Source organism: Psammomys obesus, unplaced genomic scaffold (genome assembly GCF_907164565.1).
Source record: "Psammomys obesus unplaced genomic scaffold, mPsaObe1.curated_primary_1811, whole genome shotgun sequence".
Lineage (NCBI taxonomy): Eukaryota > Metazoa > Chordata > Mammalia > Rodentia > Muridae > Psammomys > Psammomys obesus.
In genome coordinates, this window is record NW_026585895.1 from 8,092,829 (window position 1) to 8,119,267 (window position 26,439).

At 42.9% G+C, this 26,439-nt stretch overlaps 1 protein-coding gene across 4 annotated transcripts in view; it reads left to right on the forward strand.

Moving 5' to 3' along the window:
• The window catches only part of Ttn (titin), a 258,797-nt gene that overhangs the window by 178,510 nt on the left and 53,848 nt on the right, over window positions 1–26,439 (forward strand). For all 4 annotated transcript variants that reach the window (XM_055600018.1, XM_055600019.1, XM_055600020.1 and 1 more), the window contains 42 exons: window positions 13–312; window positions 409–705; window positions 811–1,095; window positions 1,228–1,521; window positions 2,591–2,890; window positions 2,983–3,291; window positions 3,384–3,574; window positions 3,943–4,372; window positions 5,503–5,811; window positions 5,934–6,082; window positions 6,166–6,198; window positions 6,293–6,422; window positions 6,510–6,809; window positions 6,903–7,220; window positions 8,153–8,449; window positions 8,562–8,861; window positions 8,956–9,270; window positions 9,364–9,512; window positions 10,213–10,363; window positions 10,453–10,734; window positions 11,570–11,872; window positions 12,438–12,740; window positions 12,840–13,121; window positions 13,225–13,524; window positions 13,616–13,918; window positions 14,011–14,319; window positions 14,438–14,719; window positions 14,821–15,120; window positions 15,209–15,502; window positions 15,592–18,558; window positions 19,257–19,577; window positions 19,678–19,962; window positions 20,067–20,366; window positions 20,656–20,958; window positions 21,349–21,624; window positions 21,729–22,028; window positions 22,252–22,554; window positions 22,811–23,110; window positions 24,005–24,292; window positions 24,684–24,980; window positions 25,068–25,370; window positions 25,467–25,772. In XM_055600018.1, the coding sequence (XP_055455993.1) occupies window positions 13–312; window positions 409–705; window positions 811–1,095; window positions 1,228–1,521; window positions 2,591–2,890; window positions 2,983–3,291; window positions 3,384–3,574; window positions 3,943–4,372; window positions 5,503–5,811; window positions 5,934–6,082; window positions 6,166–6,198; window positions 6,293–6,422; window positions 6,510–6,809; window positions 6,903–7,220; window positions 8,153–8,449; window positions 8,562–8,861; window positions 8,956–9,270; window positions 9,364–9,512; window positions 10,213–10,363; window positions 10,453–10,734; window positions 11,570–11,872; window positions 12,438–12,740; window positions 12,840–13,121; window positions 13,225–13,524; window positions 13,616–13,918; window positions 14,011–14,319; window positions 14,438–14,719; window positions 14,821–15,120; window positions 15,209–15,502; window positions 15,592–18,558; window positions 19,257–19,577; window positions 19,678–19,962; window positions 20,067–20,366; window positions 20,656–20,958; window positions 21,349–21,624; window positions 21,729–22,028; window positions 22,252–22,554; window positions 22,811–23,110; window positions 24,005–24,292; window positions 24,684–24,980; window positions 25,068–25,370; window positions 25,467–25,772 (14,364 nt within the window). The remainder of the gene's footprint in view (window positions 1–12; window positions 313–408; window positions 706–810; window positions 1,096–1,227; window positions 1,522–2,590; window positions 2,891–2,982; window positions 3,292–3,383; window positions 3,575–3,942; window positions 4,373–5,502; window positions 5,812–5,933; window positions 6,083–6,165; window positions 6,199–6,292; window positions 6,423–6,509; window positions 6,810–6,902; window positions 7,221–8,152; window positions 8,450–8,561; window positions 8,862–8,955; window positions 9,271–9,363; window positions 9,513–10,212; window positions 10,364–10,452; window positions 10,735–11,569; window positions 11,873–12,437; window positions 12,741–12,839; window positions 13,122–13,224; window positions 13,525–13,615; window positions 13,919–14,010; window positions 14,320–14,437; window positions 14,720–14,820; window positions 15,121–15,208; window positions 15,503–15,591; window positions 18,559–19,256; window positions 19,578–19,677; window positions 19,963–20,066; window positions 20,367–20,655; window positions 20,959–21,348; window positions 21,625–21,728; window positions 22,029–22,251; window positions 22,555–22,810; window positions 23,111–24,004; window positions 24,293–24,683; window positions 24,981–25,067; window positions 25,371–25,466; window positions 25,773–26,439) is intronic.

A 26,439-nucleotide genomic window follows, 5' to 3' on the forward strand; every position in this document is an offset into this window, starting at 1 on the left:
CTTTTTTATCAGAACCACCTGATGCACCAGATAAACCCATTGTGGAAGATGTCACCAGCAACAGTATGCTAGTAACATGGAATGAGCCAAAAGATAACGGTAGCCCCATCTTGGGCTACTGGCTTGAAAAACGGGAGGTCAATAGCACACACTGGTCCCGTGTCAACAAAACCCTTCTCAGTTCTTTGAAAACCAAGGTAGATGGCTTATTAGAAGGACTCACCTATGTCTTCCGAGTCTGTGCTGAAAATGCTGCTGGACCCGGGAAGTTCAGCCCACCATCAGATCCTAAAACAGCTCGCGATCCAATCTGTAAGTAACCCCTTAAGAAGACGTATGGGAGCATAGTCCACCCCACATTTGGAAAGCATCGGTGAATTTGACCTGTCTCTTCTGCACTCATCCTAGCTCCGCCTGGGCCACCTGTGCCGAGAGTTGCTGACACCAGCTCTACAACCATTGAACTGGAGTGGGAACCCCCAGCTTTCAATGGTGGCGGGGAGATTATTGGCTACTTTGTCGACAAGCAGTTGGTTGGCACGAATGAGTGGTCACGCTGCACAGAGAAGATGATCAAAGTGCGTCAGTTCACTGTCAAAGAAATCCGCGAGGGGGCCGATTACAAGCTCCGCGTGAGTGCTGTCAATGCGGCCGGCGAAGGGCCGCCTGGAGAAACGGAGCCTGTTACTGTGGCTGAACCACAAGGTAGTTCAAGTTCTCTCTGGGGGGAGGGCGAACGTGTATTTCTCAACACGAGACCACGTTTTGCTCTTCCTCGCACTAATGTACATGGCTGTTCTCCTTCAACAGAGCCTCCGAATGTGGAGCTGGATGTTTCTGTCAAGGGCGGAATACAAATCATGGCTGGGAAGACTCTTAGAATTCCAGCTGTGGTGACGGGCCGTCCGGTACCCACAAAAGTATGGACCATAGAAGAAGGGGAGCTGGATAAGGAACGTGTTGTAATAGAGAATGTTGGAACCAAATCTGAACTAATTATCAAGAATGCACTGAGAAAAGACCACGGCAGATACATGATCACGGCGACAAATAGCTGTGGTTCCAAATTTGCAGCGGTCCGGGTTGAAGTGTTTGGTAAGGAGTGTTTTGTGGATTTTCATAGGATTCTTTTCATGTGATGTGATCTTCCTATATTGATTTTTTTTGTTTATTTGTTTGTTTGTGTGTTTTTTGTTTTGTTTTCTTGGTTACTGTTTAATTTTCCAGATGTCCCAGGCCCAGTTCTTGATCTCAAACCTGTTGTAACAAACAGAAAGATGTGTCTGCTCAATTGGTCTGATCCAGCAGATGATGGGGGAAGTGATATCACAGGGTTTATAATTGAAAGAAAGGATGCCAAGATGCACACTTGGAGACAACCCATCGAGACCGACAGATCCAAGTGTGACATCACAGGTCTTATAGAGGGACAAGAATACAAGTTCCGTGTCATTGCCAAGAACAAGTTTGGTTGTGGGCCTCCAGTTGAAATAGGACCAATTCTTGCGGTTGATCCACTAGGTAAGAAAAGACTTCCACTGTATGCACTAAATAGTCTGCTTATCGATGTGTAGAGAATTTTCTGAGAATTACAGCTCAAAACACCCAACACACTCAAGATCTTAGACCAGCTAGAGGGCAATCAAGAAAATCAGATATCTACTAGCAATTTTAAAGATGCCATATTTGCTAAATTTCCATATACTTTTGCTTTCTGTATGTAAATTATACAAAGTGGTCTGTGCCAAAAATTTTGGATCAACCAAGTCTTGGTAATAACCTACAAATAATTTAGAAGCATTTAGTCTTTCCAATATTATATACTAAGGAAAATTAAATATAACAATATAGTAGTTATATAGAATTCAATTTGTTGCTTTTCAAAAACATATATACATAAATACACATATATAAAATATACATATATATGTCAGATGATTGCCATATGATAAATGATTTAGTTTTACTACACTGCTAAGAAGTCTCCACAGTGGAAGAATAGAGAAACCCAATTAGGCACGACAAAGAATAGGAAAAATAAGCTTAACTTCAGGTTGTGGTGGAGGCCTCAGACTAGAGCTGGGATTCCCTGGCTTCTGTCTGCAGTAGCAGTCAGCTAGAATGGGATAGTCAGAACCAATTCTTAAGTACACAGAACCCTTGTGGTATTTCATAAATGATTTTTCTAGGAGGCAATATGACTCAAAGGGTGTTCAGTAACTACATCTACTGTCTGGTCACAAAAGAAAAAAACAGCTTTGCTCTCTGCTGGCATTCAAAGCGGGACTTCACACACAGATTTTCCTAGTTTTGTAGAATTAGAAGTCTTGTCAGTATCACAGAGAAACAATCTAAAATACTAAATACAAAACACATGTACACATATCCTTGACTTATTTTTAATTAATGGTTTTGGAGACATTCGCTAGGAATAAAATGCTGTTAGTGAGAACAGCTATTGTTGTTGTGACTGTATTTGAAAAAAGTTTTGAAACTCCAATTAATCTATTTTTAACACAAAGAGGAAAATATTGTTTCTTATGCAAATACTTATTTCATCCTCACCATTTCCAATTACTTCTGCTCTAAGGCCCTCCAACATCTCCTGAAAGGCTTACGTATACAGAGAGGACAAAATCCACCATCACACTTGACTGGAAAGAGCCCCGCAGTGATGGGGGAAGCCCCGTCCAAGGGTATATCATTGAAAAACGCCGCCACGACAAACCTGACTTTGAAAGAGTCAACAAGAGGCTCTGCCCAACCACATCATTTCTGGTTGAGAACCTTGATGAGCACCAGATGTATGAGTTTCGTGTCAAAGCTGTTAATGACATTGGTGAAAGCGAACCATCTCTGCCTCTTAACGTGGTCATACAAGATGATGAAGGTATGGATTCCGTCCTTATACCATTGGACGTTCTTTATGGTTACTTGAGGGAACAGCCTTATGACTTTTTTCCTCTTTCCTTCATTTTGCAGTCCCTCCAACTATCAAGTTGCGCCTGGCTGTTCGAGGAGACACGATCAAAGTTAAGGCAGGAGAGCCAGTCAACATCCCAGCAGATGTGACAGGGCTCCCCATGCCTAAGATTGAGTGGTCCAAGAATGAGAAAGTGATTGAGAAACCCACTGATGCGCTTCAGATAACCAAAGAAGAAGTATCCCGAAGTGAGGCAAAGACCGAGCTTAGCATCCCAAAGGCAATCAGAGAGGACAAAGGCACTTACACAATTACAGCTTCCAATCGTCTTGGCTCCGTGTTCCGCAACGTTCATGTGGAAGTATATGGTAAGTGGCTCGCCTCCTGTGTGGGGAGGGAAGCCACCTTCCTACTTCCTGTTTAAGAATAAGTTCTCAGTCCCCTTGCGGTCCATTTCCAGATCGTCCGTCTCCACCCAGAAACCTCGCTGTTACCGACATTAAAGCTGAGTCCTGCTACCTGACATGGGATGCCCCTCTTGACAATGGGGGCAGTGAAATCACCCATTACATCATTGACAAACGTGATGCCAGCAGGAAAAAGTCTGAATGGGAAGAAGTCACTAACACTGCTGTTGAGAGAAGATACGGGGTAAATGCTTCCAAATTTATGCACGTTAATAGGACGTATTTCTGGTTTGATAGCACTTTTAACGTAACTTTAGAATTTAAGGATTAAACTCACAATCCCACATAAGCAGCATCTATTTGTTACCTTGGCATTTATCACTTTGCACATTAGGCCATTGAGCAAATGCTACTTATTGTGCTCTTACTCAAAATCTACTAGAAACTATAAAAACTGATGTCTTGTTTTTAAGAGGTTTTTCTTTTCCTCTCTATCCTGCGATTTAAGTCTGTGTGTTTTCTTCTTATGGTGATCCATCCCCAAATAAATTGAGTTTTAAAATAAGTAAAATGTCAGCCCAAGCTGATTTCTTTATTCACCTGACTTTCTAGATTTGGAAACTTATCCCCAATGGTCAGTACGAGTTCCGGGTGAGGGCGGTGAATAAATATGGAATCAGTGATGAATGCAAATCAGACAAAGTCGTCATTCAAGATCCTTATCGCCTCCCTGGGCCTCCTGGAAAACCAAAGGTCTTAGAACGCACCAAAGGCTCTATGCTTGTGAGCTGGACTCCTCCTTTGGACAACGGAGGTTCTCCAATTACTGGCTACTGGCTAGAGAAGAGAGAGGAAGGGGGCGCCTACTGGTCACGTGTTAGCCGAGCACCAATCACCAAAGTAGGACTGAAAGGTGTGGAGTTCAATGTCCCACGTTTGATTGAAGGTGTGAAATATCAGTTTAGAGCCATGGCAATAAATGCTGCAGGAATCGGCCCTCCCAGCGAACCGTCAGACCCAGCAGTTGCCGGGGATCCCATATGTAAGTATTTTTATTTCTTGGACCCATTTCTAATGGGTAAAGTGACTAAGTAGGTTACTCATAAATTTCTCATATTTTTATTAGTATCATGCAGAGTGAAGCATGTACCTATACACATACATACATAAAATAGTTTTTGAATTCTTAGATTAAAGCTAGTGTTTTTGTTTTTTTAACCACAACAATAAGGATGTGCATTCCAAGCTAAGAGTTCAAAATTCTATCTCATTAGTTATGGAAATTGTTTTTCCCCATTAAACAGACAGAAGACACTCTTGTAAGAATTCAATTAAAAAAAGGAAAATGTGAACAAAGATATCACATTCTCAGGTATAATACCTGAGGTCAAATAATGAAAAATCTTGCTGGATCATATATGAGCAGATTGTCTCAGAAATTAAAGTACTGTGATTTTCATAATTCAGTGCAGTTTCTAAATAATACCCAATTGGAGTCTCTGAAGAAACACTTCAACTGTTTCTTTTAAAGAAATTAAGGCACCTGCATGCTTTAGAGAGCAAATATATAGTAAGGTAGTCACATTTTCATTTAGAAAATTAGTATGGAACATGAACTGGCCAAGAGTCTGGACTAGACACACAGAAGGGGGAAAGATTTAAAGCAAACAGGCAAATGGAATAAAAGAGTTTCATTCATTGTTAGGCGCCATAAGAATGATGAGCAGAAACATGGATTCTGATTGATTCTGCCCCTAAAGTGCATCAAGATTAGTTTGTATGCAGAGGTTTTCCCAGCTAGTGATGAAAATATTTTTAATTTTCATATTGCAGAAAGCAAATTTTTTAGTTGCAAACAACTTTTCAAAGTAAAATACACTGCTAAATCTCTGCAGTAGAATCTCAGAAGTAAAATGGCTTTTCACCAATGGAGTGCTCACAGACTATCGATGTAGCCAGGGAGAGCAATAATCCTTTTCCCAGGGACTTGTTTGCTTTCTGTTTTCTGCATTAATACTAAAAATATGCTCTTATTTGTTATACTTTTCTAGCATTTCATTTTAATATTATAATAGACTAAAATAAATGTCTTATAGAGTGAAAGTCTTATGATATATATAAAAGTAGCATCCTTTTACTTCAAAATGTGATGTGATGTTTGTTCCTTATTAGTCCCTCCTGGGCCACCATCTTGCCCAGAGGTTAAAGACAAAACAAAATCGAGCATCTCGCTAGGATGGAAACCTCCAGCCAAAGACGGTGGCAGCCCCATCAAAGGCTACATTGTAGAAATGCAAGAGGAAGGTACCACTGACTGGAAAAGAGTCAATGAACCTGACAAACTTCTCACTACCTGCGAATGTGTGGTGCCTAATCTGAAAGAACTCAGGAAGTACAGGTTCAGAGTGAAAGCTGTCAATGAAGCTGGTGAATCTGAACCAAGTGACACAACTGGAGAGATCCCTGCCACTGATATCCAAGGTATTCATTCTTATCAGCTTTTATGTCCACCTTTGGCTCAGCTGGTGACATTAATGTACTGGGGATAACTTACCTCTCCAATAGTTTAGCTAACTGCTGTCCTATTATTCATGGCATTCCAGAGGTTCCAGAGGTTTTCATTGACATTGGAGCACAAGACTGCCTGGTTTGTAAAGCTGGCTCCCAGATTAGGATCCCTGCTGTCATCAAGGGACGCCCAACACCAAAGTCATCTTGGGAATTTGACGGAAAGGCAAAGAAGGCAATGAAGGTAATAGTTGCAAGATTTTGCCGTGTCTTCAATTGACTAACTGGAAACAGTATTTAAAATGTAATTGTCTTCTTTCCTAACAGGATGGAGTCCATGATATACCTGAAGATGCACAGGTAAGAGGCAATAGCCTAATGAGTTGGGGCTATGATTGGCCTTAGTAATGCTGTGATCTCATTCAATGGATAACTACAATTCTTCTCCATATAGCTGGAGACTGCCGAAAACTCCTCGGTCATCATTATCCCAGAGTGTATTCGAGCTCACTCGGGCAAATACAGCATCACAGCCAAGAATAAAGCAGGACAGAAAACTGCCAACTGCAGAGTTAAAGTCATGGGTAAGAAAGACTTTTGTCATTATGACAAAAGCAAATTGCTTTAAACATCCAAGGGATGGTGCTTATGCTGTGGTTTGCAACCAACAGATGCACCAGGCCCTCCCAAAGATCTGAAGGTCAGTGACATCACAAGAGGTAGTTGCCGCCTCTCATGGAAGATGCCAGATGATGACGGAGGAGACAGGATCAAAGGCTATGTGATTGAGAAGAAGACCATTGATGGGAAAGCCTGGACAAAAGTCAATCCAAACTGCGGAAGCACCACCTTTGTGGTGCCAGATCTCATCTCTGAGCAGCAGTACTTCTTCCGTGTGCGAGCAGAAAACCGTTTCGGAATTGGCCCACCTGCAGAAACCATTCAGAGGACCACTGCCAGAGACCCAATATGTAAGTTTTAAAACGCCAGTTCAAAAATATCGTCTCGAGAATGAGCCACATTATTCGCAGCTGTGCTTAACAATTCTTACACCGTTTTTACAGATCCTCCTGACCCTCCGATTAAACTCAAGATTGGGCTTATTACAAAGAACACAGTACATCTGTCATGGAAACCTCCAAAGAATGATGGGGGCTCTCCTGTCACCCACTATATTGTTGAGTGTCTCGCTTGGGACCCCACGGGGAAGAAGAAAGAAGCATGGAGACAGTGCAATAAGCGTGATGTGGAGGAGTTGGAATTCACTGTTGAAGACCTTGTGGAAGGTGGGGAATATGAATTCAGAGTCAAAGCTGTCAACGAGGCCGGGGTCAGCAAGCCTTCAGCCACTGTTGGTCCTGTGACTGTCAAAGACCAGACATGTACGTATTTAACAGAGAATTTCCTTCTCTGGGATTGCTTTCCTGGGACCCTAACAATAAAAAACACAGTGCATCCATCTGTCAGAGTGTCCCTGTGGGCTGCATGGAGGCATGGACACATTCTCCAATCGCTTATGACCCCATTGTGAACAGAATTAGCAAATATCCTCCCATATTGCTTTTGCTACAAACAAGAAACCTGTAACTTTCTTCTAATTTTCTACAAGGCAAGCTGTCTTGTTTATCAGAAATTAAGGGAACTAAAGGGGGCAGCAAGCAAGTAATTTGCTCAGCACCTGATAAGACCAATTCATCTTTCCAAACAAGGCTTGACCTCTATTTGAGAAAACCCGTGTTAGTTTTGGAAGATAAGATACATATAGAAAAGTCTCTTCAAATGACTGTTACCATCACGACCACTGTGTGTTTATTTGGTCTTGTGATTGTGCCAATCCTTTCTGCACCCTCATAGTAAGTTTGTAGAAAAGTAGAAAAGTGTTTGGCTTCTACCAGCAATCATATTTTTTATAAAATTCTCATCAGAGCATCTACGTGAGCATGAAAATGACTTCATGACTCTGAAAACTACTAAAGGAAAACATCATGCCCAAAGTGCCAAGCATAACCCACTGTGATCTTCACTCCTTGCTCCCCTTTGTCAGAATTTTCATGTATATAATAAGGCATGACAAGGGAGAGACAATAGAAAATAGGTGTCTGTGTGTAGATCCAATCAGGATAGCTACATGCAACTGCCCGCAAACTAGTGGAACAGTGTTTAAAAAATAAAAGAGACCCATTCTTTATATTAGCTTGGACGATTAGGTCTAACTTCCATCAACCCAAATAGTCTATAGCCACAGCGAATTCCACTGTTTCTTAGTGCTTTTTACTCCTTTTATTAATGTTTGTCCTTGTTGTTAATAATCTAGGCCCACCATCAATTGAGCTAAAAGAATTCATGGAAGTTGAAGAAGGGACTGATGTTAACATCGTGGCCAAAATTAAAGGGGTGCCGTTCCCGACTCTCACCTGGTTTAAAGCGCCCCCGAAGAAGCCTGATAGCAAGGAACCTGTTGTCTATGACGCCCACGTCAACAAACAGGTGGTGGACGACACTTGCACCCTAGTTATTCCGCAGTCCCGCCGGAGTGACACTGGCTTATATTCTATTACAGCCGTCAACAACCTGGGTACAGCATCAAAGGAGATGAGACTCAACGTTCTCGGTAATGATTGTACTGTTTGGTTACAACTACGTGGGGATTTTTAAGTCATAAATAAAATTTGGCTTTAAAAGCATTCAACTAATAAAATACCCTTTTTAAAAACCCTCTTTAGGTCGTCCTGGACCCCCTGTGGGACCCATAAAGTTTGAATCTATTTCAGCAGATCAAATGACATTGTCTTGGCTCCCACCTAAAGATGATGGTGGGTCTAAGATTACAAACTATGTCATAGAGAAAAGAGAAGCCAACAGGAAGACATGGGTACGTGTCTCCAGCGAGCCTAAAGAGTGCATGTACACCATTCCCAAATTGCTGGAAGGCCATGAATACGTATTCCGCATCATGGCCCAGAATAAATATGGCATTGGAGAACCACTTGACAGCGAACCGGAAACAGCACGCAACCTCTTCTGTAAGTATGACAACAGTTTCGCATATGACGCCACCCTTTGCGTTTGCTTTTGTTTTTAAGATAACATCTTTTCAACTAATGTATTTTCTCACAGCTGTCCCGGGAGCTCCAGATAAACCAACAGTGAGCAGTGTCACCCGTAACTCCATGACTGTCAACTGGGAAGAGCCAGAATATGACGGAGGCTCTCCTGTGACTGGGTATTGGTTGGAAATGAAAGACACCACTTCAAAGAGATGGAAGAGAGTTAACCGAGACCCGATCAAAGCCATGACTCTGGGTGTTTCTTATAAAGTGACTGGTCTTATCGAAGGTTCAGACTATCAGTTCCGGGTATATGCAATCAACGCTGCTGGAGTGGGTCCAGCAAGTCTTCCCTCAGATCCAGTGACTGCGAGAGATCCAGTTGGTAAGCCACTAAACCATTCTTTCCAATAATAATCATAATGTTTCCAAAAGTACATAGACACCAAGAATGCTGACGTGTCCTGGCTCTTTCCAGCTCCCCCTGGTCCTCCATTCCCCAAAGTGACAGACTGGACAAAGTCATCTGTGGACTTAGAATGGTCTCCTCCCCTAAAAGATGGTGGATCCAAAGTAACTGGATACATCGTTGAATATAAGGAAGAAGGAAAAGACGAATGGGAAAAGGTAGCTAAAAACATTCATTAAGGATATGTGCTGTGAATGTGTTTTAAATAGTTATTCTCAAGCCCATTTGTTTCTGCCTATATTTTAGATTAAAAACATCAGAAAAACAACTTTACGTCAAAATAATCAGGTCAGGAGTAGGAAGGACAAAGAAGGTCCTATACTGGGTATCGAAAGAGTTGGAAAGAATATGTTCTAGCGCTCAATAGCACAACATGATGGCTATAGTTTACAACAATTTATCATAGATTTTATTTTAAAAAACTGGAAGGGTTTGAAATCTCCCAACAGGTAGAAATGATAGATATTTAAGGAGATGGCAATGTTTATTGCCAGCTTTTTACAAATAATAGGTTATTACACTGGGAGTAGAGTTGTAATGGATCAATTAAAACTAAAAATTAAGCAATCAGAAGTTGCCATGTTATTCACTTATCTTTGGTTATGAATCGTGGAGAGATGGAACAAATGAACGGTACAGTTTTTTCTCTCATTTGCCACTAATTTTTAAATTCAATTTTCTGGCAACAAATTCACTCACTATCTATAATATCGATCTTTAAAGCCTCTTGGGAAGAGTGGGTAGGTGGCAGTTATACCTGAGAAAGGCACTAAAGCAGCAGTGTCACACATCAATCATAGTGCACGTATTTATATCAGAAATACCCCAATTATAAAATATTTGCTGTTTCCCCTCCAGGGTAAAGATAAAGAAGTGAGAGGGACAAAACTCGTTGTGACCGGATTAAAAGAAGGAGCATTCTACAAGTTCCGAGTGAGAGCCGTCAACATTGCTGGTGCCGGGGAACCTGGAGAAGTCACAGATGTTATTGAAATGAAGGACAGAATTGGTAATCACCAGTACTTCTGCCGTGTATCGCTATTTGTGCTATCTGTTGAGATACAGAAGTCACATTTGCCATTTTCAATTGTTTCCCAGTGTTGCCCGACCTTCAGCTTGATGCCAGCGTCAGAGACAGAATAGTGGTCCATGCTGGAGGGGTGATCCGAATCATCGCTTATGTATCTGGGAAGCCACCTCCAACTGTCACGTGGAGCATGAACGAAAGAGCCTTGCCTCAAGAAGCCGCCATTGAGACCACAGCCATTAGCTCATCCATGGTCATCAAGAACTGCCAGAGGAGCCATCAAGGTGTCTACTCTCTTCTTGCCAAAAATGAAGGCGGAGAAAGAAAGAAGACAATTATTGTTGATGTATTAGGTAAATACGTTCAATTTGTCTATGCAACATTTTATTTTATTATTTTATTTTTCAAGGTAAAATTCTCACTGTGTAGACCAGGCTGGCCTCAACCTCACAGAGCTCTGGCTGCCCCTGCCTGCCCAAGTGCTGGGATTAAAGGCCTGTACCGATGTGCCCAGAAATGCAACTTTTTAGAGATCAGCATTTTGATTATATCTATAACCTACCCCCATCTCCAGAAGATGACGGTGGCTCTCCAATCACCAACTACGTCATTCAGAAGCAGGAGGCTGACCGCAGAGCATGGACCCCTGTGACGTACATGGTCACTCGGCAAAATGCTACTGTACAGCGTCTTAGTCAAGGAAAATCCTTTTTTTATTCTATTTTTTATTAAAACATGGTAGCACAACCTACTTCATTTTAAAATCCCAACTGTTTCAGAGGCTAAGATAAGAAAATTGTGAGATCAAGGCCAGACTAGGCAATACAGTGAGGGAGGGAGGGAGGGAGAAGGGGAGGGAGGTAGGGGGGGGGGGAAGGAGGGAGGTAGATAGATAAGATAAGATAAGATAAGATAAGATAAGATAAGATAAGATAAGATAAGATAAGATAGATGGATGGATGAATGATAGATGTTAGAAAAGAAGCAGACAGACAGACATAGATAATAGAAATTATGGACATAGAGGTAGATGTGGTTAAATATCATAAGCAAAACAGGAAAAAACTTCATTAAAAAGCACAAAAATATTACTTTCTTTGGTAGCATACTTTTACCTCCACTTTGAAAGGTAACATGTTGATTGAACATTGGAGACAGATGGCTTAAAATTGTTCCTCTTGTCCCCAGATGTTCCAGGACCTGTTGGAATACCATTCCTCTCTGACAACCTAACCAATGACTCCTGCAAACTGACATGGTTCTCTCCAGAAGATGACGGTGGCTCTCCAATCACCAACTATGTCATTCAGAAGCGGGAGGCTGACCGCAGAGCATGGACCCCTGTGACGTACACAGTCACTCGACAAAATGCTACTGTACAGGGTCTTATTCAGGGAAAATCTTACTTTTTCCGAATTGCAGCTGAAAATAGTATTGGCATGGGCCCATTTGTTGAGACACCAAATGCCCTTGTCATCAGAGATCCAATAAGTAAGTAAAATTGAAAACCAGTGTATGATTAACCACTTTGCTATTCATTTACTGCAACACTATGGTGCACACGTGTGTGTGTGTGTGTGTGTGTGTGTGTGTGTGTGTGTGTGTGTGTGTCATACGTGTTACCATCTGTCAAGCATTAAGACAGCCGTACAGTATCTGACGTCATTGTATTTTTGACTATGAAAGAAACGGCAGGCATGTGTCTGAGTCATGAAATTCCTTCCCTGGGATGATTCCCTGCCATCTGTTTGTTGCTGTTGTTTTGGAAGGTTCCCATTCAATGACATAAGTAAAAACTGAGTCATTTTTCTAACTCGCAAACTGCTGACCCTAATGATCTTTTGATATTTAATCCGAATGAGGCTTGATTTCCTCATGTATCAGTTGAGAGCACTGGATCCTTCCAATCTAGTCTCCCCCTGATGCTTCTATGGCGAGAACAGTCTTGAGATTCATGGAAGCAGATAGTTTCGTTTTTAAAACTAATCCTCTGGAAAAGGTACCTATGCCACTGTTGTGCCTCCTCATGGTGACACTCTTCTCATTGTGACTACAGCTGTACCAGAGAGACCCGAGGACCTGGAAGTCAAAGAGGTCACTAAGAGCACCGTGTCTTTGACTTGGAACCCTCCCAAGTACGATGGTGGATCCGAAATTATTAACTATGTCCTAGAAAGCCGCCTCATTGGCACTGAGAAGTTCCACAGGGTGACAAACGACAACCTTATGAGCAGAAAATACACAGTTAAAGACTTAAAAGAAGGTGACACCTACGAGTACCGTGTCAGCGCGGTCAATATTGTTGGACAAGGCAAGCCATCATTTTGCACCAAGCCAATCACTTGCAAGGATGAGCTGGGTATGTATCTTCTACAGTTTGTGTTTTGAAAACTTCCACGTGTACAGCCTTATCATAAGGATAGCAAAAATGACTCCTGTCTATAATTCTCAATTTTAGCTCCACCAACACTGGACCTTGACTTCAGAGATAAGCTTACAGTCCGAGTTGGTGAAGCTTTCGCCCTCACTGGCCGTTACTCAGGCAAACCAAAGCCTAAAGTAGATTGGTTCAAAGATGAAGTTGACATACTGGAAGATGATCGTACACACATTAAGACCACTCCCACCACACTCGCTCTTGAGAAGACCAAAGCCAAACGCTCAGATTCTGGAAAATACTGCGTGGTTGTGGAGAACAGTACAGGCTCCAGGAAAGGTTTCTGTCAAGTCAATGTTGTTGGTAAGTTCTATTTATCAAGGTTAATAGGCCCTTTTTGTCCTTTTAAGAAGCAGAAGTGATAATGTTTTGTGCTGACTTCTTTTTTTGTTGTTCTTTTCTGCAGACCGTCCTGGACCACCGGTAGGACCTGTCATTTTTGATGAGGTGACCAAAGAATACATGATTATTTCTTGGAAGCCACCTCTAGATGATGGAGGAAGTGAAATCACCAATTACATTATTGAGAAGAAGGAGCTGGGTAAAGACATTTGGATGCCTGTGACATCTGCCAGTGCCAAAACAACATGCAAGGTTCCAAAACTGCTGGAAGGAAAAGATTATATCTTCCGGATTCACGCTGAAAATCTGTATGGAATAAGTGACCCTCTGGTGTCTGATTCAATGAAAGCCAAAGATCGTTTCAGTATGTACTGTGGTGGGGGAATGGGCCAAGGCTTGACATAGGGAATGGCCAGGTTTAAACATTTACTACATCTTGCTAACATCTATTACAGGAGTTCCTGATGCACCTGAGCAGCCAGTTGTCACAGAGGTCACGAAAGACTCTGCATTAGTAACTTGGAACAAGCCAAATGACGGAGGAAAGCCCATCACAAACTACATCCTGGAAAAGAGGGAAACTATGTCTAAACGATGGGTTAGAGTTACCAAAGAGCCCATCCATCCGTACACTAAGTTTAGGGTGCCTGACCTTCTAGAAGGATGCCAGTATGAATTCCGGGTTTCTGCAGAAAATGAAATTGGTGTTGGAGAGCCAAGTCCACCATCCAAACCAGTCTTTGCTAGAGATCCAATTGGTACAGTATTAAATAATTCATTCAGTTTTCATATTATCCAGCTTTTCTCCACTGCATTTTAATCTCTTTTATTTTTTTCTTTCATTATGTAGCTAAACCAAGCCCACCTATTAACCCTGAAGCAATAGACACAACATGTAATTCAGTTGATCTAACTTGGCAGCCACCTCGTCATGATGGTGGGAGCAAGATACTGGGCTATATCGTGGAGTACCAGAAAGTTGGAGATGAAGAGTGGAGACGAGCCAATCACACTCCAGAGTCATGCCCTGAAACTAAATATAAAGTCACTGGTCTCAGGGATGGTCAGAGCTATAAGTTCCGAGTGCTAGCAGTCAACGAGGCTGGTGAATCAGACCCAGCCCAAGTTCCTGAACCCGTTCTAGTAAAGGACCGACTTGGTAAGAGAAATGCTGTGATCTGCAATTGTGGAAAAAAATAGGTGTCTGCTGTACAGGCAGTATTGTTATTCTAGTGTGCACTAATGAATCCAACCTGAAGGCATTTCCTCTATTGTAGAACCTCCTGAGCTGATCCTTGATGCCAACATGGCAAGAGAACAACACATTAGGGTTGGTGACACGCTGAGACTTAGTGCCATCATAAAAGGAGTGCCATTCCCAAAGGTAACTTGGAAAAAAGGAGACAGAGAGGCTCCAACAAAAGCACAGATTGATGTGACTCCGGTTGGAAGCAAGCTTGAAATCCGTAATGCTGCCCATGAAGATGGTGGAATCTATTCTCTAACTGTGGAGAATCCGGCTGGTTCCAAAACGGTCTCAGTAAAAGTGTTGGTCTTAGGTATGCATTTTAATATTTGAGCCACACACAAAAAAGCAACAATAAAAAAACCTCAAGTACACATTTTTCTTGTCACTTAACTGTTATTTAATACTTTTCAGATAAACCTGGGCCACCTAGAGATCTGGAAGTCAGTGAAATCCGAAAGGATTCTTGTTACCTTACTTGGAAGGAACCACTGGATGATGGTGGCTCTGTTATAACCAATTATGTGGTCGAGAGGAAAGATGTTGCCGCTGCTCAGTGGTCCCCTCTTTCAACCACATCAAAGAAGAAGAGCCATATGGCTAAACATTTGAACGAAGGAAATCAGTACCTCTTCCGGGTAGCTGCTGAGAACCAGTATGGACGTGGTCCTTTTGTTGAAACGCCTAAGCCCATCAAGGCTCTGGATCCTCTCCGTGAGTTACTGTCTCGGGTTATAGAACTATAGTTTGACAAGATCTGGGATTGTCACTCACTCATCATAACCTTTCTTTTCTCTCAAAGATCCCCCAGGGCCACCCAAGGACCTGCACCATGTGGATGTCGACAAGACTGAAGTCTCTCTGGTTTGGAATAAACCAGATCGTGATGGCGGCTCTCCAATCACAGGATACTTAGTGGAGTATCAAGAAGAAGGTGCCCAGGACTGGATTAAGTTCAAGACTGTGAAGAACTTAGAGTGTGTTGTTACCGGCTTACAGCAAGGAAAGACCTATAGATTCCGTGTAAAAGCTGAAAATATCATAGGTCTCGGTCTTCCTGATACAACTATCCCAATAGAATGTCAAGAAAAACTAGGTGACTTTCGGCATCTTTATTTCATTTCTTCTTCAATTTATTCATACTGTGAAAAGTCAAAATCTAACGGCCCTGTGTTGTCTTTGCAGTGCCTCCATCGGTGGAATTAGATGTGAAGTTGATCGAAGGGCTCGTGGTAAAGGCTGGTACCACAGTGAGGTTCCCTGCCATCATAAGAGGTGTGCCTGTTCCTGCTGCAAAGTGGGCAACTGACGGGATGGAGATTAACACAGATGACCACTACACAGTTGAGACTGACGGCTTCTCATCAGTGTTGACCATCAAGAACTGCTTAAGGAAGGACACTGGGGAATATCAACTCACAGTCTCCAATGCAGCTGGCACCAAAACCGTAGCTGTCCATCTTACTGTTCTTGATGTGCCCGGCCCACCAACAGGTCCCATCAATATTCTGGATGTCACCCCTGAATACATGACCATCTCCTGGCAGCCACCAAAAGATGATGGGGGGAGCCCAGTGATAAATTACATTGTTGAGAAACAGGATACAAGGAAAGGCACATGGGGAGTCGTGTCTGCAGGAAGCAGTAAACTGAAGCTGAAGGTCCCACACCTCCAAAAGGGCTGTGAATATGTTTTCAGAGTCAAAGCAGAGAACAAGATGGGTGTCGGTCCTCCCCTTGACTCCATACCTACTGTTGCTAAACACAAGTTCAATCCTCCATCTCCTCCGGGTAAACCAGTGGTAACTGACATTACTGAGAATGCTGCCACGGTGTCCTGGACCCTGCCAAAATCTGATGGTGGCAGTCCAATAACTGGCTATTATGTAGAACGCCGGGAAATCACTGGCAAATGGGTGCGGGTCAACAAAACACCTATTGCTGACCTGAAGTTCAGGGTGACTGGGCTCTATGAAGGAAATACATATGAATTTAGGGTTTTTGCTGAAAATCTTGCTGGATTAAGCAATCCATCCCCAAGTTCTGACCCAATAAAAGCTTGCCGGCCCATCAAGCCACCAGGTCCACCCATAAATCCTAAACTGAAAGACAAGAGCAAAGAATCTGCTGACTTGGTATGGACCAAGCCCCTCAGTGATGGCGGCAGCCCCATTCTCGGCTACGTCGTAGAGTGTCAGAAACCTGGCACAGCACAGTGGGATCGGATTAACAAAGATGACCTCATCAGGCAGTGTGCCTTCAGGGTGCCCGGGCTGATCGAGGGAAATGAGTACAGATTCCGCATAAGAGCAGCTAACATCGTGGGTGAGGGAGAGCCAAGAGAACTCGCAGAATCTGTGATTGCCAAAGACATCCTTCATCCTCCGGAAGTAGAGCTTGATGTTACATGCCGTGATGTCATTACCGTCCGGGTAGGTCAAACTATCCGCATCCTTGCTCGAGTCAAAGGCAGACCTGAGCCAGACATAACTTGGTCCAAAGAGGGCAAAGTGCTGGGCAAAGACAAACGGGTTGACCTCATTCGTGATCTACCTCGTGTCGAGTTACAAATTAAAGAAGCTGTCAGAGCTGACCACGGCAAGTATATCATCTCTGCTAAGAATAGCAGTGGGCATGCGCAAGGGTCGGCCATTGTTAACGTCCTCGACAGACCTGGGCCTTGCCAGAATCTGAAGGTTAGCAATGTAACCAAGGAAAATTGCACAATTTCTTGGGAAAACCCACTAGATAACGGTGGCTCGGAAATTACAAATTTCATAGTAGAATATCGTAAACCAAATCAGAAAGGCTGGTCAATTGTTGCTTCAGATGTCACCAAGAGATTGATCAAGGCCAACCTCTTAGCCAACAATGAATACTATTTCCGGGTTTGTGCAGAGAATAAAGTAGGCGTTGGGCCAACCATTGAAACAAAGACTCCAATTCTGGCCATCAACCCTATTGACAGGCCGGGTGAGCCTGAAAACCTTCATATCGCAGATAAAGGAAAAACGTTTGTCTATCTAAAGTGGCGACGGCCTGATTACGATGGTGGCAGCCCAAATCTCTCATACCATGTTGAGAGGAGGCTGAAGGGCTCTGCTGACTGGGAAAGAGTACACAAAGGAAGCATTAAGGAAACCCACTACATGGTTGACAAGTGTGTTGAAAACCAGATTTATGAGTTCAGAGTACAAACCAAGAATGAGGGTGGAGAAAGTGACTGGGTAAGGACAGAGGAAGTTGTTGTGAAGGAAGACTTACAGAAGCCGGTGCTTGATCTAAAATTGAGTGGGGTGCTAACGGTCAAAGCAGGGGACACCATTAGACTGGAGGCAGGGGTGAGAGGCAGACCTTTCCCAGAAGTTGCCTGGACCAAAGACAAAGATGCTGCAGATTTAACAAAGTCACCAAGGGTCAAGATTGACACCAGTGCCGAGTCCTCGAAATTCTCCCTCACCAAAGCAAGGCGAAGTGATGGTGGTAAATATGTGGTCACAGCCACTAACACAGCCGGCAGTTTTGTGGCCTATGCTACAGTCATCGTTTTAGATAAGCCTGGTCCTGTAAGAAACCTGAAAATCACTGATGTGTCCAGCGACAGGTGTACTCTCCGCTGGGATCCACCAGAAGATGATGGTGGCTGCGAAATACAAAATTATATTCTAGAAAAATGTGAGAGCAAGAGAATGGTGTGGTCTACCTATTCTGCTAATATCTTGACACCTGGTGCCACAGTGACTCGTCTCATAGAAGGAAACGAATATATTTTTAGAGTCCGTGCAGAAAACAAAATAGGCACAGGACCTCCAACAGAAAGTAAACCAGTCATAGCAAAGACCAAGTATGACAGACCCGGTCGCCCTGACCCGCCAGAAGTCACTAAAGTAAGCAAAGAAGAGATGACTGTGGTCTGGAATGCCCCCGAATACGATGGAGGGAAGTCTATCACAGGGTACTATTTGGAGAGAAAAGAAAAGCATGCAGTCCGCTGGGTCCCTGTGAACAAGAGTGCCATCCCCGAGCGACGCATGAAAGTACAGAATCTCCTCCCAGGGCATGAGTACCAGTTCCGTGTCAAGGCAGAAAATGAAGTTGGCATTGGAGAACCAAGCTTACCATCAAGACCAGTGGTGGCAAAAGATCCCATAGGTAAGATGCTCCCACTTTTTATTAAACCAATTTTTAAAATTATGTGTAGAAGTATCTGACAAAAGTTCACGCTCCACATTTTTAGAACCACATTTTTTGCTAACATCTCTCCAAACAGACCTTTTATCCCATTGCAAAAAATATATATATATATGCATACACATATGTATATATGTGTGTGTGTGTGTGTGTGTATGCAGTGTTATATTTTCATTTTTAGAAAGAAAAAGAAGTCTTGGGAGTTGAGAGACTAAACTGACCTTGTTTGGATTGAAAATTAACCATAAAATTATCCATTAAAATACCATAGGCTGAGTAGGTGGCTTTGGTAGGTGGCCATATAAGCCTGAGGTCTGAGTTCAGGCTACCAGCAGCCTGTACAAAGCCAGGCATGACAAAACACATCTTTATCCTCAGTGCTGAGAGGGAGACCCAGATGGCCACATCCTGGAATTCACCGGCCAGCCAGTCTAGCCAGTTAGCAAGCAATAGTTTCAGCGGTAGACCCTGTATCAAACAATAAGATGAAGAGCAATACAGGACGACACTCAGGGTTGATCTCTGGCCTACACACGTATGAGCTCATGTGTACACACACCCAAACAGGAGCACACATGTACAGGAAACACAGAGAAAAGAGCAGGATCACTGGTATAATTAATTGCATGTATATTCATTTTTGTATAATTTCTTTTCAGAACCGCCTGGTCCACCAACCAATTTCAAAGTGGTCGATACAAGCAAGCATTCCATCACTCTCGCATGGGGAAAACCAGTCTATGATGGCGGTGCACCAATAATTGGGTATGTTGTAGAAATGAGACCCAAAAAAGCAGATGCCTCGCCTGATGAGGGCTGGAAGAGGTGCAACGCTGCGGCCCAGCTGGTTCGTATGGAATTCACGGTTACCAGTTTGGATGAGAACCAGGAATATGAGTTCAGGGTGTGTGCCCAAAACCAGGTTGGCATCGGGCGCCCTGCAGAACTGAAGGAAGCCATCAAACCCAAAGAAATCCTAGGTGAGGCCCTCCTAGAGTGGCAGACGCTCCTCCCCGTTTATTCTCATGGGCTTTCCCCCTTGTCTGAAGAGTCAGCTCATGTCTTTGATGTCATTTGCAGAGCCTCCAGAGATTGACTTGGATGCCAGCATGAGAAAACTGGTCGTAGTGAGAGCAGGCTGCCCAATTCGACTATTTGCAGTAGTGAGAGGGCGACCCGCCCCCAAGGTCACATGGCGCAAAGTGGGTATTGATAACGTGGTCAGAAGAGGACAAGTTGACCTAGTTGACGCCATGGCCTTCCTTGTCATCCCCAATTCCACGCGGGACGACTCCGGAAAATACTCCTTGACCCTTGTGAACCCAGCAGGAGAAAAGGCCGTTTTTGTGAATGTCAAAGTACTAGGTGCGTTATCCGAAAGCTTTCTTTTCTTTTTCTCTGCTCCAAAATCAAATGAGTTCATAAGAATGCTGCTAAGACATGTATTCTGAGTCTTTGGCTCTTTACAGATACACCTGGACCTGTGTCTGATTTAAAAGTCTCTGATGTCACTAAAACATCATGCCATGTGTCCTGGGGCCCTCCAGAAAATGATGGTGGGAGCCAAGTGACACATTATATTGTGGAGAAACGTGAGGCAGAAAGAAAAACATGGTCAACGGTTACCCCTGAAGTGAAGAAAACAAGCTTCAATGTAACCAACCTTGTCCCTGGAAACGAATATTTCTTCCGAGTAACTGCTGTCAATGAATATGGCCCTGGTGTCCCAACAGACATCCCCAAACCTGTGCTTGCATCAGATCCTCTCAGTAAGCAATCTCCTTTTGTCCTCCTTTTGACTCCAGTCCTCTAGTTTAACAAGGCCATGAGAGGAGTGTGATTATAATCTACTGGAAGGAACTTTATTTGTGAAATCCGGACAGTGCAGTAAATATCTAACTCTAGCACAAGACTTGTGTTAGTTGCTTCATCTTACACTTTATTTCCAACATGTTGAACTATACATCCCATATACTTTGGAACAAAGGTCATACTGAAACTCTTACAAATGTTAGCAAAGGGGATTATAAAATTTTCTAAATTCTGTTTTTCTTCTAGGTGAGCCAGATCCTCCAAGAAAACTTGAAGTGACAGAAATGACAAAGAACAGTGCGACACTGGCCTGGTTACCTCCATTGCGTGATGGGGGTGCTAAAATTGATGGCTATATCATCAGTTACAGAGAAGAAGACCAGCCTGCAGATCGCTGGACAGAGTACTCGGTGGTCAAAGACCTCAGCCTTGTTGTCACTGGCCTAAAGGAAGGAAAGAAATATAAATTTAGGGTTGCAGCTAGAAATGCTGTTGGAGTCAGCTTGCCAAGAGAGGCTGAAGGTGTCTATGAAGCCAAAGAACAGCTGTGTAAGTTTGCTTTTTTGTCATTTTCTATGTACAGATATTTAGCCTGCATGAATGTCTGTTATTCCTATCTGGCTTTTCTGAGTAGTTTCTAAACTAGGTAAATATGTTTATCTTTGTAAATAGCCATTGCTTCCTTTATACCATGTGACAAAAAGCTGGTTTAAGTTCACATTTCTCCTTGAGTTACCAAGCTCTGTATACACAGAAAACTGTACTATACTATACTTACATATGCTATATCTGATATTTTCTATTGCATTAAAGAATTTCTGAAAATGTTAGTTATAAATGTGGTCATTAATTTGAAACCCCTAGTGGGCTACAACTCACAGTCCGAAGAACCCAGAAAAATTCCCCTCCTAAGGAATGGGTTTTTGTCTTTGCTTTCAGTGCCACCAAAGATCCTCATGCCCGAGCAAATCACTATTAAGGCTGGGAAGAAACTCAGAGTTGAAGCTCATGTGTACGGGAAGCCTAACCCCATCTGTAAATGGAAGAAAGGAGATGATGACGTTGTCACGTCCAGCCACCTGGCCATCCATAAAGGAGACAACTCCTCAGTTCTGATCATAAAAGATGTCACTAGGAAAGACAGTGGTTACTATAGCCTCACGGCAGAGAACAGCTCTGGGACAGACACCCAGAAAATCAAAGTAATCGTCATGGGTAAGTTACACATAAGACAGGTGGCCATAAAATATGGAGATCATTGCTTTTTTTTTTCTATTAAACCTCTGTTCCTACATTTCTTTTCTTCTTGGTTTATGCAGACGCCCCTGGGCCCCCGCAGCCCCCATTTGACATTGCTGACATAGATGCTGATGCTTGCTCCCTATCTTGGCACATCCCTCTTGAGGACGGAGGCAGTAACATCACCAATTACATAGTAGAGAAATGTGATGTAAGCCGTGGGGACTGGGTCACAGCTCTAGCATCAGTCACCAAGACTTCCTGCAGGGTTGGAAAGCTGATCCCTGGCCAGGAGTATATCTTCCGGGTCCGTGCTGAAAACAGATTTGGCATTTCAGAGCCTCTCACATCTCCAAAGATGCTTGCTAAGTTCCCATTTGGTAAGGGTTTTGTTGTGTGTGTGAGGAAAAAAAAAAAAAAAAAAATATATATATATATATATATATATAACACACATATATATATAACACACATATATATATAACATAACATATATATATATATATATAAAACACATATATATGTGTATGTATATATGTGTGTGTATTTTTGGAGGCTGTTAGTTTAAAGCAGAAACTGACACTTCCCTATCTTTATCTCTAGATGTTCCTAGTGAGCCAAAGAATGCACGGGTCACAAAAGTCAACAAAGACTGCATATTTGTGAAATGGGACAGACCAGACAGTGATGGAGGAAGCCCCATCACTGGTTACCTGATTGAACGCAAAGAAAGAAACAGTTTGCTCTGGGTGAAAGCTAATGACACGGTTGTCCGGTCCACTGAGTACCCTTGTGCTGGCCTCGTAGAAGGTCTAGAATATTCCTTCAGAATCTATGCCATAAACAAAGCTGGATCCAGTCCGCCTAGCAAACCAACAGAATATGTAACTGCAAGGATGCCAGTGGGTAAGTAATCAGCATTTTGAATTGAAGAGACACATTCAAATCCTGCTTCTGAAAGTTCACTTCCCTCCTAGAACAGGCCCTAACTCTTTACATTGTCTTTCCTGTGTGTAAGTGCATAGAAAGCACTCCAAAGTAGATACTGGATGGATGGTTGATGTGAGATGATTGTTATCCTGTGAACATCACAGGGTTGATGCTGTGAGCTTAAACTCCTGCTCGTTAAGATCAACACTGAGAATACTTCTTTTGGCTTTAGATCCCCCAGGGAAACCTGAAGTTGTCGATGTCACCAAGAATACTGCATCCCTTATCTGGGCCCGTCCAAAACATGATGGAGGCAGCAAAATTATTGGCTATTTTGTAGAAGCTTGCAAGCTCCCTGGTGATAAGTGGGTTCGGTGTAATACCACACCTCACCAGGTTCCCCTGGAAGAGTACACAGCAACTGGGTTAGAAGAGAATGCTCAGTATCAGTTCAGAGCAATTGCAAAGACTGCTGTGAACATCAGCCAGCCTTCTGAGCCTTCCGACCCGGTGACCATTCTTGCAGAAAATGGTAAGATTCTACTGCATACTACAATACCTACAGCATCTATGATGGTCGTGTCTCCTGACCAAAAAAACAAAACAAACAATCACTAAATCTTATCCATGGGAAGGGAGAAAAAATGATAGGGGGTTTGCTTTGTAGACTAAATTTACACAGCACTAAAAATTATGCTTATGAACAGTCTTCATAAGCAAAACAAAAAGGCAGGTTTCAAAACTAAGGACTGAAAGACTTGAATCATACATATTCACAGAAAGATGGCAAAGAAACAATAAAATGATAGTGCTGAAACTCTAGTCTTGGGATTATGGGAATTTACTTTTTTCTATTTGCAGTATTGTCAAATTTTTATATTAAACTTACTTAACTTTCATAATAAATATGTAGCTTAAAATTAAATGGCAGAAGGAAGGGAGATAAGAAAGAGAGAATATCAGAGTTTCAGTCTGACAGGAAGAATCAATTTTGATGATCTACTGTCAACGAATGGCACCATAGTTTATACTTTATTATAGAGCTCAAGGTTACTAAAATACTAGACTTCTGGTATTTTCCTCACACCTATAAAAATGCTGACTGAGTACATGAGGTGACCGTTGTCTGAGTGTGCTTGACTAATTCCACAATCCACACTTACATCAAAATATTGTACCCATAAATGTATATAATGATTATCAAATAAAGATATCATTGTAGGACTGGGTACAGCAGTTGTAGCTCCGTGGGACAGCACTTGCCTAGCATATATGAAGCATATATATGAAGGGTTCAATCCTGATACTAAAAGTAAATAACTACTATCAAGATAAAATCTCATTGATGAAACAAAAATTCTTATCAGTAATAACTGCACAATACAGTGTTGCATACATTAATACCCTCACTCTTCTTTCTTTCTAGTTCCTCCAAGGATAGAACTCAGTGTCGAAATGAAGTCTTTGCTTACCGTGAAAGCTGGGACTAATGTCTGCTTGGATGCTACTGTCTTTGGTAAACCAATGCCAACAGTCTCTTGGAAGAAAGATGGCACACCAATAAAACCAGCTGAAGGCATAAAGATGGCGATGAAGCGGAACTTGTGTACCTTGGAACTATTCAGTGTGAACCGGAAGGACTCGGGAGACTATACCATCACTGCCGAAAATTCCAGTGGTTCCAAATCAGCCACCATTAAGCTTAAAGTACTAGGTAATTAAACGTTTGATTATGGTTCCATGTTTCACTTAGCCTGAAGGACTGTAAATAAGATTACAAGCAGGACATGGCAATGAACTCCTATAATCCCAGTATCTAGGAGTCCTAAACCAGCCTATTGTGCATGATGCCCTGTCTCAAGCACAGCCACAATAAAAAGGCATTTCCTAAGAACAAAAGTAATAGTATCACAGAATAGTGTTTTTGATCTCTAAAGAGTATTAGTCACACAGTTCAGCGCTCTAGGTCTCTGAAGAGTGGGGTGACTTGTGGAGTGACATAGGATTGGATGACAATAGAGAGAGCATAGCCCGCTCTCTGGACCTCTTCTCTCCAGTCATTCCCCTTTAGGAAAGCCCTTCACTTGTCTTCTCCATTCTTTCAGATAAACCAGGTCCTCCGGCCTCTGTCAAAATCAACAAGATGTACGCAGACCGGGCAATGCTGTCTTGGGAACCTCCCCTCGAGGACGGAGGCTCAGAAATCACCAACTACATCATTGACAAGCGTGAAACAAGCAGGCCCAACTGGGCTCAGGTCTCTGCTACTGTGCCCATCACCAGCTGCACCGTGGAGAAACTCATAGAGGGCCACGAATACCAGTTCCGTATCTGTGCTGAAAACAAATATGGAGTGGGCGATCCCATCTTCACTGAGCCAGCAATTGCTAAAAATCCATATGGTAAGGACACTGTCCAGCAGTTTGCCCTTTACTGTCTAAATACCCTCTTCTCGCTTAGGAAATCAACTTACTGTTCCATCTTTCCAGACCCACCCGGACGCCCTGACCCTCCCGTCATTAGCAACATCACTAAAGATCACATGACAGTCAGCTGGAAAGCCCCAGCCGATGATGGCGGCTCACCTATCACTGGATACTTGGTTGAAAAGCGGGAAACTCAGGCAGTTAACTGGACGAAAGTCAACAGAAAGCCTGTCATAGAAAGAACGTTAAAAGCAACGGGTCTCCAGGAAGGCACTGAGTATGAATTCCGAGTTACTGCTATAAATAAAGCTGGACCTGGCAAGCCCAGTGATGCATCCAAAGCTGTGTATGCTCAGGACCCGCTGTGTAAGTGCACTTGAGGAGACTCCCACACTCTGTATCAGCATTAAACAGTCAGAAAGGAAGTTGTCACTGACCCTCTGTGTTGTCATTCGTCCTCAGATCCTCCTGGTCCACCAGCTTTCCCTAAAGTATACGACACCACCCGCAGCTCTGTGAGTCTGTCCTGGGGCAAGCCAGCCTATGATGGTGGGAGCCCCATCATCGGTTATCTCGTGGAAGTAAAGCGAGCGGACTCTGACCACTGGGTGAGGTGCAATTTACCAGAGAAGCTACAGAAAACCCGCTTTGAGGTGACTGGCCTGATGGAAAATACAGAGTATCAGTTCCGTGTGTATGCTGTTAACAAGATCGGGTACAGCGACCCGAGTGACGTGCCAGATAAACACTGTCCCAAGGACATCCTAAGTAAGTACTACCAAGGGAACAGATGAGACCACCTATCCATCCTATTCTAAGAATTCCAGTCAACTAAGCACACCTATCTACAAGTTCCAGGCGTACAGCTAAGGAGGGTAGGTGTTACGTCACACATTTTAGGCATGCAATGGAATGATGGTGATAGGTGGTTTTCAGAGGAATATGGAATTAAGTGTGCAACTAGAAGGCTCTCCTAAGTCCCCTTCCCCTTGGTGCTTCGGTTTATTTCACCTCTACAACTCCTTCCTACCTTTAAAAACTTTCTTAGCAGTCCATTTTATCTTCTCTTAATTTTTCTTCCTACAAAGAAATAACAAAGGGAGCAGAGTATATGCAAGATGCCATCAGTAAGTCTAAGAAAAGAAACATCACAGATGGAAGAAGCAGTCTTTCAACATGGGTAGAGGCTTAGATGGGTAGAATCCGTGTGAAGAGGAACACAGGTCATCTGAAGATCACTTGCTGGGGTCAAAAGTGCATTGAAAAATGGAAATACCTTGGGGGTTAGAGAAATTGGTGCTAGTGGTTAGTGCTCATCCAGAGGACCCGAGTTAGGGTCCCAGCACCCACTTACAACTGCTCGTAACCTCACTTCCAGGAGACCCAGTCCATTTCTGGCTTCCACGGACTCTGCACTCACCTATGCAGACACACA